General features: G+C 44.4%; 2 protein-coding genes across 2 annotated transcripts in view; one reads left to right on the forward strand and one right to left on the reverse strand.

Moving 5' to 3' along the window:
- Positions 1–599, reverse strand: part of SS18L2 (SS18 like 2) — a 2997-nt gene extending 2398 nt beyond the window's left edge. The window contains exons 1-2 of the mRNA XM_019633608.1: positions 385–599; positions 42–118 (exon numbers count right to left, since the gene is read on the reverse strand). Of these exons, the coding sequence (XP_019489153.1) occupies positions 42–118; positions 385–453 (146 nt within the window). The 5' untranslated portion in view covers positions 454–599. The remainder of the gene's footprint in view (positions 1–41; positions 119–384) is intronic.
- Positions 600–5514: 4915 nt separating this feature from the next.
- SEC22C (SEC22 homolog C, vesicle trafficking protein) overlaps positions 5515–10112 on the forward strand; it is a 24589-nt gene continuing 19991 nt past the window's right edge. Inside the window, exon 1 of the mRNA XM_019631010.1 lies at positions 5515–5631. The gene's annotated coding sequence lies outside the window, so the exon portion shown is untranslated. The remainder of the gene's footprint in view (positions 5632–10112) is intronic.

Genomic DNA, 10112 nt, shown 5'->3' on the forward strand with positions numbered 1-10112 from the left:
CCACCCCCCCCCCAAGTCAGGAGAGGGAGTTGGGGACTTACTGGACGCACTCATTCGCCCGGCCTTTGTTCTGATACTCCACAATACAGCGAATCAGCTGGTCATTCTCCTCCAGGAGCTGAAAGATCAGAGAAAGTGTCAGTGCAGCGCGACATCAAGGCGTGAAGTAACCTGCCCAAAGCCTCACAGCCCAGTGCCAGGCTGTCCTGCCCCGGCGCCTTTGCTGAATTTGTTCCCATCTCACTCGTACCCCTAAAAGTCAATACCCTAGTATTGACACAAGTCTCTGATGGGATGCAGCTCACTCCAGGAAGCTGCCCGCAACCCTCAGCCTTCCGGCTCTCAAGTAAGAAACCCGTTTTCTCTGCCCGCGTTAGCGCTCACCTGCTGGATCGTCTCCTGATTGACTTGAGCCTTGCCTCTCAGCCAGTCCGGTACGAAAGCCACCGACATTCCGGGAAGCCAGGTTGGCACCCAGGCAGACCCCGCGTACGTACACCACAGTCGGTTTTAACCACATCAGCTCCACACAACCTACGACCGCAGCAGAACAGGCGCAACGTCGTTTGTCATTGGGCGCGCAGGAGCGACGCTCAGCGTCCCTCTCAGGCCCCGCCTCTTGAGCTGTTGGCGGATCCTTTGCGTTTGCGCAGTCTGGAAAGCTAACCTGGGGGCGGGGCCCGGCAGCCGCTCCTCGCCTGTTTTTTAGGCACTGTTTACAGTCTACTAGCTGGAGCACCGTGTCGGGCTCACATGAGAATCGTGGCTGGCCCTCAGATATCTGGCGTCTTTAGACATCACTCTTGTGCCTCCAGGCTTGCGAATCTGGAGCGTGAACCCTGGGCATTGCCTCCTGCCAAGCCAAACCCTGTAGGTCCAAGAAAAATACTTGTATGAGCTTTACTCTTTGCTGAGGAAGAAACTCACATATATGCCTATTTTTCCTTTGGGCAACAGTAATGCTTATTAGGTTTACAATCCTGGAAAGCACTAGTATTTTCTCCATTTTACAAATGAGAAAACATTTGTTTTCCTCACTCTTAGCCAGTATCCCATACTGCCTATGCACCATACTGCAGATATGGTTTGCTGCAAGATACCAGGAGAAGGCTGGGCCTACCCTCCTGGGCCACAATAGTTGCTGTTGGCAACCACTAAAGCTTTGAAGTGGTTGTCTTCTCACTTGACCAGCCCACAGATGGTGGATATAGGTGCAAGTTTGCTTTTCCCTGCAGCACGGAGTGGACAGCAGCTACATCACTTAGGGGTCTGGGTGCAATTTTGCCTCCTACAGTTTCATTTCCCTGAGGGGTGGCCCAGATCCAGAGCAGGCTCATCTGCTTCTGCTGGGCTTTCCCTTCACAATCCTTTTTTTATTCAACCCTGTAAGGAGGCAGTTTTCATCCCATTCCACAGGGGTAAACTCAGTGAGCGAAGTGGGGCAACATGCCTGAGGTGGGCCACGATTCAGGGCTTCCTGGTCTTCAAGCCTGTATTGTTATCCCCAAACCAGGCTCCCCCCCTAGGAAAAGTCCCCAGTGGTTCTACAGAAAACAGAGTGGGCAGAGGAGGAACCGTTAGGGGCCGGGTGCAGGCTTTGATTAGTCCTACTCAGCCCCGTTTCTGTTTGACAAATGAGGAATGATAATAACATGAGATGGTGTTAAGGTAGGGCAGGCGCAGGAGACCAACCGGGTCCAGCATACAGAGAAAGCCCTCCAGGAGAATAGTTGTCTCAGTATGAAGAAGAAGTGGCGGATACACAGGTGACAGGTGTCTAGAGTCTGTACTCTCTCCTAGGAGCCATGGGAGCCATGGATGGTTTTAGGCAGAGGAGTGATGAAGTCAGAGATGCATTTTAGAGTTTTCCTGGTAAAGGTGAAAGGCAGGTAAGGCAGCCAGGCGAGAAGCAAAAAGAAGAGTGAGAAGGCTGCTGCAGGTGTGCAGGCCAGAAATGGGGGAGCAATGAAATAAGAAGTGTTTTCATTTGAAAGATATTAGGTGTAGACTTGACAGGACTTGGTGACTTAATGTGTGTGTGTGGGGGGGGAGCGCGTGGAGAAGGAGGAATTAGGGATGGCTTCTGGGTTCTGGCTTGGGCAACTGAGAGACTGGTGATGCCATTCATGGAGGTGGGCAAGAGTGGAGGAGAAGGTGGACTGGAAGTGAGAATGATAGATTCAGCTGTGGATATATATAGTTGGAGGTGATGTCAAATAGAGATGTTGAAGTCTGTGGCTGGCTATTCAGGTTTGGAACTCAGGGCCAAGGACTGGACTGGCAATATAAGCTTTGAGAAGTATCACTTGTGGGAACTGACTGGAACCATGCACTGGATGAGACTGCCCAAGGAGAATGTGTTGGGTTGTTTTTTTCATGGCAGAAGAAAAGAAGCTGCAAAGGAGAGGGAAGGTTAGAAGACTAGAGATAGAAGAGGAAATCCACGAGAGTGCAAAATAGGACAGCAATGACAAATGCTGTTGAAAGGTCAAGCAAGATAGAAACTAGGTCTTAATGAGGGAAATTTCGGTTATCTGGTGAGGCAGAAGTCAGAATTGCAGAGGACTGAGAAGTTAAGGGAAAGGTGAAACAATGGAGTCTTCATACACAGGCCACTTTCCCCAAGACGTTCGGCTGTAAAGGGGAAAAGGAAAAAAAGGTGGTAGCTGGAGGGACAGAAGTGGGTGGCAGCTGAGGGGCATCCCTTTAATGGTTGCTCTTTCCTCAGTAAAGGAGGAACCTGGGAGAACAAGTGGGGTTGAAAAATAGGGGATCTGGGGAGCCTGAAGGAGGTTTTGAAGTTGGTGTTGGGGAGAGCTGGAGAGAGAGCCAACCTGGCTAACACGGGAGTGCTGCCTAGTGTTGCTGACCTGGTTGAGATCGGCACTGTAAAAACATGGCACTGCCCTGTGTGGTTGTGAGATTGTGTTCAGCAGTGCTTACATCCCAGGAGCAGATTCAGAGAAGGCAGAAGGTTGGATTTTTCCAGGGTTGGAGTGCTTGCAGGCAGGTGTGACAGAAGGATAACTGCACAGTGGAGGTACGTATATTGGGAAGAATGTGATGGAAGTGGTGGACCCTGGACTTTCAACTGATGGGGAAGGAAATGAAGCCTGGAGGGAGGTAATAAATATAACAAAGTAAGACCAGTGGCCTGGAGGCTTCTGCAAGCTGGAGAACAGTGGGAGGAGTTCAGAGAACAGCTGAAGGACAGGTCAAATATCAGGTGCCTGCATGGACAACTTCAGAGGTGGACCTCTTCTGTGGTGATGTAGGGGTTTAGGGGTTGACCCTGGAAGTGAAGGGATGAAAAGGCTTAGAAGAAAAGCCTCTGGAGCCTGGAGTCAAAATGCTCAATACATTGTGGTGCCTGAGCCACACCAACTACAGCAGTCAGAGGGTACAAGGCCCTATCCTAAAGTACTCACTTAGTACTCACCAAGGTCCACATTTGAAAACTCAGGGTTTTTGTGGGCCCAGCACCAATTCCCTCCCCATCTAGGCCAGAGCCTTGTACTTCTTGACCTATAAGTGGGAAGCACAGGTCTTCATTCACCTGTGTGATGCATTTTGAGGGGGAATCCTCATCTCTTTCTTGGCACATACACTGAATGGTTTTCAATTTCCTTTACCAACCAAATCTCCTGTTTTTCTTCCTTGGTGTCTTTTATGACCTAGCTTCGTGATCACTTGTCGCAATGGGTCATCCTGACTCATTGTGGGAGGGCATGAATACCAGAAGGCAGGGACCCCTGGAGGTTATCTTGGACTGTCTCATATCTCTCTTCTGGTTTTTTGTTTTTAAGTAATTTTTCTCTGTTTCAATTTCCACCCATGTGGTGATGACTTTCAAAAGGCTATGTCCAGCCCAGACCTTTATGCTGAATTGCAACCTGTATATTCAACTGCCTACATTGACTGACATCCCAACCAGAATTCTCAAAGGTGCCTCAAATTCAACTTGTCTTGATGGAATCACTGACCAATCTTCTCTCCAAAATCAGATCTTCCAGTGTTCTCCATATCTATGAATCCCTCCACCATCCATCCGTTCACTCAAAGCTAAACGGTGACATCATCCTTGAAGTTACTTTGTCCACCTTTCACATCCAATTCGTCACCAAGTCCTGTTGATTTTGCTCCTACATTTCTCTGCAGACTTCCCAGTTCTCTTCTTCTTCACCATTGTTCTGGTCCAAGCTCCAGCTTCATCCTATCTTGCCCAGATGACTGCATTGGCTTCCCACCTGGTCTGACCATGAGCCTTCTCCATTTTTATCTAAACTTCAGAAGCCAAAATGATTTTAACAAAATGCAAATTTGATCAGTGTTCCACTGTCCTAAACTTTCTACCATGGCCTACAAGATCCTATTTGGTCTTACCTCTTCTATTCTTTCTAATGGCTCTCTCTTTGCTCCTTTACCCTCTAAACTCTGAGTTTCATTTCTTTTTTTTTTTGTGGCAAAATATATGTAACAAAATTCACCATTTTGAAATGTACAGTTCTGTGACATTTAGTACATTTACATTGTTGTGCAGCCATCACCACCATCCATTTGTAGAACTTTTTCATCTTCCCCAACTGAAATTCTGTGCCTATTAAATACTAACATCTCCCTCCATTTCTTTTCATCCTTCAAAGGAGCCCTGCTGCCTTCCACACAGAGTCCTTTATACATATTGTTCCCTCTGTTGAAACACTCTTCTTCTCCCCTTTGCCTAGTTAGTTACTACTCAGCCAGTGTCATGTTCTTGGGGAAGCCTTCCTGGACCCCCAAGGTCCAGGCCAGAAGCTCCTGTAAATTATCTCCTCTATGAAGGGCACTTATCTCAGTTTGTATTTAAACTTGTGTTGTGTAAACGTTTGATGGATGCTCTCACTCTGCCCTCCCCTCTTTAACACAGTGTTTAGTGTCAGGAGTTTCTCGTTATGCCCCCAGTGCCTGGCAGAGTACCTGGCATATAGCAGGTGCTCAAAATTTGTTGAATGAATAAATGGACGAACACTGCTTCCCAATCTCCCTTGACCCTGTGAATGCCTCCGATCCCAGAATGGGGTGTGTCCTTAGACTTTGGCACCTGATCCAGGCTGGCAGGAGGCTGTGCTCTTTGGTTTGCCTATCTCGTGCCTCCCGCCTACCCCCGTTGACAAGGAAACCCACGCCCTGGGCGTGTTGCTCCATTACACTGAAACTCCTTGCCTCCGCACGTCAGTCCGGTTCGCTACCCCCGCAGGAATCGAAGTGACACCGCGCATCTCCAGACGTGAGAACTACAGGCTTGTACCTAAACCCATGTAGGTGAGCGCCCTGAGATGGGAAGAAAGTTGGGAGGCGCGCGCCCCAGCCACGCCCCCTCTGCCTTTGGGTCGCTGCCCTTTAAGAACTACTTCATTCACGACTCCGCTGGGACAGGCGGTGGAGGCGCGCAAGGATTGGTCGGTTTGGGTGAGGGTGTCGCTTAGCAGCAGCGAATGGGGGCTCAAAGCTCGCGCATGCGCACCGACGCCTACCTGCGCCTGGGCCGCCAGCGACTTGGTCCGGGTCCGCCCGGTGGGCTAAGGTTGCGGAGGAGGCGGCGGGTGGCGCGGAGGGAGGCCGCTGACTCTGGGAGGCCGCCGTCTGGGCGAGGTGAGGGATGGCGAGTGAAGGCAGGCGTTGCGGCCCGTTAGCCGAGAGCAAGCGGGGTCGGGTGTGGCGCAGGGCGGGCCTGGAGGTGGAGGCGACCCCGGGCCCGCCCCTCCCTCAGGCCCAGCCTAGAACCACCGGGCTCCGCGGGGCTTCATCTGTCCTCCTTTCTGTCGCCGGCTGCTCTCGAGACTTTTGGGACGACCCAAAGCGCGCGCCTGCAGGACAGAACCCTTCGCTGACAGATGTGCGTAGAGCGCTGCTCCCAGTGGGAGGAGTCGGGCTGTGTATAAAAGGGAGCGAGCGAGCGATTGTTTTCTTAATTATCCACGAAGCTCACGTCAGAGTATTGTTTAATTTTAATAGCAAACTTCCCTTAGCGTGCCGATATTATAAGATTTGGTTTACCACATATTGGATGCACCGGACCAGCTTTTCTGAACGTCAGGCATAGGACGTGGTGTCCATTTGTGTCCATTGTAGGCTTACATCTAGACCGCCACAGCCAGAAGGATCAAGCACTCCGGCAAAAATTAGGATTGTAGAAATCAAAGCCACAAAAGAATATTACCAGTGGTGACATTTGTGACGTGGTCAGAGAAAAAAAAAAAAGCTCAGACCGTTGCCTATAGAGTACATGGTCGTTGAATTTAACAGGGAAAGGAATTAATCCTGATAAAGACAATAGTGAAATGAAAATGTAAATAATTGAAAGCGATATAATATTGTTAAATAGAATTAAATTGACCTAATAACTTTGGCTCTGGAAAATACATTTTAAATAATATTGTCAGAGCTCTAAGTGTTTGTGTTTAAAACACAGGACATTTTGGGGTCCCAAAGTTCTATATTCTCAGAAGGATCCTCAGAGATCAACTGCATTCCGAAAAGTGACTGATGGTCAGAGAGCAAAGCAGACTTATTCAAAGTAATACAGTGAGTAAGCAGCAGTTGTAACCTTAGGCCTAGGCTCCTGTTGACAGATCTCTGATTAGTTTTGAGCATCAGTGCCCTAGGAGAAGGAATTTATGTAGAGAAATCGAGTACCTGTAATCCCAGAGATTGGGTTTAGAGAAGCAAGAGTGTAATGGAAAGATCATAGGCTTTCACATATTTCCAGTAATGATGTTCGGGGTTTTAATCCTGGCTCTACCACTTGCTGCAATTTTCCCACCTTCCCAGTGTAGATTATGCCCATCTCATCGTTAGGAGCATTAAATAACATTATCAGTGTCAAAGTTCTTAGCACAGTGCCTGACATAGAATAATAGTTGCTATCAAGTTCAGTCCCCTACCTTCTTAGCTCTTAACAAATGACAGTGTTGACTTCTACCCTCCTCCGTACCCCATCCCCAAGCAAGGAGGAACAGAGCCTACATGATCTACAAATTAAGTATCCATTCTTAAGTCCTGTGACTGAAGGTGTATTCAATAAGGGTGACATAACTCAATTTTGTCTTCTGTATTGTGTATTTGAGGAGTGGGCAATATGCCTTATGGTGAAGACTCGTGTTTGAATATTTGTGTGCCAAATGCAACTTGTTTTGCTTGTTTAAATTACTATTTTTCAGGGCCTGGTCATTTAATGCTGTGTTTCTCTCTTGCTCTCTTTTGGAAGGAGGAGGAGGAGTGCTTGTGGTAGGGATTTGGAAGAGGGTTAAGGAAAAGGGCAAAGAAAACAACCAATGGGAACAAGCGTAGCCTCCAGCTAGGCACAAAGCCTTTGCTGATCTAATAGGGATAATCGATGATGTGAGCCGTTTATAAACAGAGCTGAGAAGAGGATTTAGGAATGGGGGAGGCAGATTAAAATATTTTTGTCAAACCTAGTAGTGCCTTGGGTGCTGTGTATTTGACTACTACTTCAGTTTCTACTTTTAAGAAATTTCATCTATGTAAACTTCTTTCTCTTTTTCTCTCCAAGTAGAAGTACGTTGTGAAAAAATGTTCAACATATAGATCAGAATATGGCAAGATTTGCAAACCCACGTTTTTCTGGTTTTAGTGAGCAAAACTAAGACAGCCCTGTAGGTCATTCATTCATTTGCTTAGCAGTTTTTATTCACGGCTTTCTAGTATGTGGCAGGCGTGGTGCCAGGTTACAAGGTCCACTGGCCCCTGGAAGCAGCTGGTAAGACCTGGAAGACACACTAGTGTCCGAAGTTGCTTTTGTCCTTGTGTAATTGGTAATGTTTTTTCTATAGTTGTGGCATGATTTTCCAGATTTATTTCACAGCCTTCCTGGGTTTTTAAAAAATGAATCCTGAGATGATATCACCTCCCAGTTTGGAAATGTCATGTAGTTATAGAGCTGCTCACTATAAAACATACCCTTCAACATTCAGGCATAAATCATCAGAACTACACTTAATTGCAGAAAAGATTATTCTACTAGTAGAGATATTTACAAATGACATTTGAACATAAGAAGTATGAGCATAATTTAAGTATGTGATATAAAGACCTTAAGTGGATAACTTTACTTTCACCTTTTATTTTAAAATAATTATAGTCACAGGAATTTGCAAAAATAGTACAGAGAGATCCCATATACCTATCACCTAGTTTCCCCCTTTGATTACATCTTATACAGATATAATATAGCATCAAATCCAGGAAATTAACACTGATATAAAGTGCATATAGTCCTGTCATTTTATCACATACAGATTTCTGCAACCACCAAAACAATCAAAGTACAGAATTAATCATTCCATCACCACAATGATTTTCCTCTTGCTGTCCCTTTATAGTCACACCCGTTCCCCTTCTCCTCACCATCCCTAACCCTTGGGAACCACTAATCAGTTCTCCATCTCTATAATTTTGTCATTTTTGATAATGTTACATAAAAGGATATATATATATATAACCTTCTGAGATTGGATTTTTTTCACTCAACCCATTGCTGTTGAGATCCATCCAAGTTGTTCTGTGTTTCAGTAGGTCATTCCTTTTTAGTGCTGAGTAGTATTACATGGTATGAATATACTATGTTTTGTTTAATCATTCACTGTTTGTAGGACATTTTGGTTGTTTCTAGATTGGGGCTGTTACACATCTGTTAAGAACAATTGTACAAAGGATTTTGTGTGGACATAAATGTTCATTTCTTAGGGATAAATGCCCAGTAATATAGGAGAGATCTAGTTTCTGCGTGCTTGCCAGCATTTGGTATTGTCACTTTTAAACATTTTAGCTGTTCTGATAGATATGTAGTATTATCTCATTGTGATCTTAAGTTGCATTTTCCTTAATAGCTATGATGCTGAACATGTTTACATGTGCTTATTTGCTGTCTGTATATCCTCTTTGGTGAAATGTCTCTTCATGTACGTTGTGCATTTTCTAACTGGATTCGTTTTTTTTTGTTTGTTTTGTTTCTTTTTGTTAGTTTTTACTGTTGGGCTTTGAGAGTTCTTTATAAATTCTACATTATGAGACATGTGGTATAAATATTTTCTCCAAGTCTCTAGCTTTTCATCTTCTTCACATGGGCTTTTGCAAAACAAAAATTTTAATTTTGACGAAACCCAATTTACTGATTTTTCTTTTATGGATTGCACTTTTGGTGTCATATCTCAGAACTCTTCCCCAGGTCCTGAGGATTTTCTTCTGTGTTTTCATTCAGTTTAGTGTATTTTTTAGATTTCCCTTGAGACTTTCTTTTTGACCCAGGGATTATTTAAAAGTGTGTTGCTTGGTTTTTAAATGTTTGGAGATTTTCTTTATCTTTCTATTATAAATTTCTAGTTTAATTGCATTGGGGCCACAGAACACACTCTATATGAATTTTTTTATTCATTTATTAAGGTTTGTTTTATGGTCTAGGATATGGTCTATCTTGCTATACGTTCTGTGAATGCTTGAAAGGAATTCTGTTGTTGACAGAGTATTCTGTAAATATTGATTACATACTGGGTTGATAGTATGGTTGAGATCTTCTGTATCTTTGCTGATTTTCTCTCTAGTGGTTCTATCAATTGTTGAGAAGTCATCAACTGTAAATGTGAATTTGTCTATTACTCCTTTCACTTCATTAGTTTTGCTTCACATATTTTGCATCTCTGTTGTTTGGTACATATGCATTTAGTTAGATGTCTTCTAGATAGATTAATTCTTTTATTATTATATAATGTTCTTCTCATTCCATAGAAATATTCTTTGCTCTGAAGTCTGCTTTATCTGATATTAATATAACTCACTCCTTTTGATTAATGTTTGCATGGTATATTTTTCCCATTTGTTTACTTTGAACCTACCTATATTGTTATATTTGAAGTGAATTGCTTGTAAAAAGCATATAATTGGGTCATGTCTTTTATCCACTCTGTCAATCTCTGTCTTTAATTGTATATCTAGGCCATTTGCATTTAATGTAATCATTGATGTTTTAGAGCTTAAGCTGGCTCTTTTATTTTTTGTTTACTGTTTTTTTATTGTTTTCTTTTTTCCTGCATTCCTGTAATTCAAACATTTTTTTT

The sequence above is a fragment of the Hipposideros armiger genome, unplaced genomic scaffold (genome assembly GCF_001890085.2).
Source record: "Hipposideros armiger isolate ML-2016 unplaced genomic scaffold, ASM189008v1 scaffold_18, whole genome shotgun sequence".
Taxonomy (NCBI): Eukaryota; Metazoa; Chordata; class Mammalia; order Chiroptera; family Hipposideridae; genus Hipposideros; species Hipposideros armiger.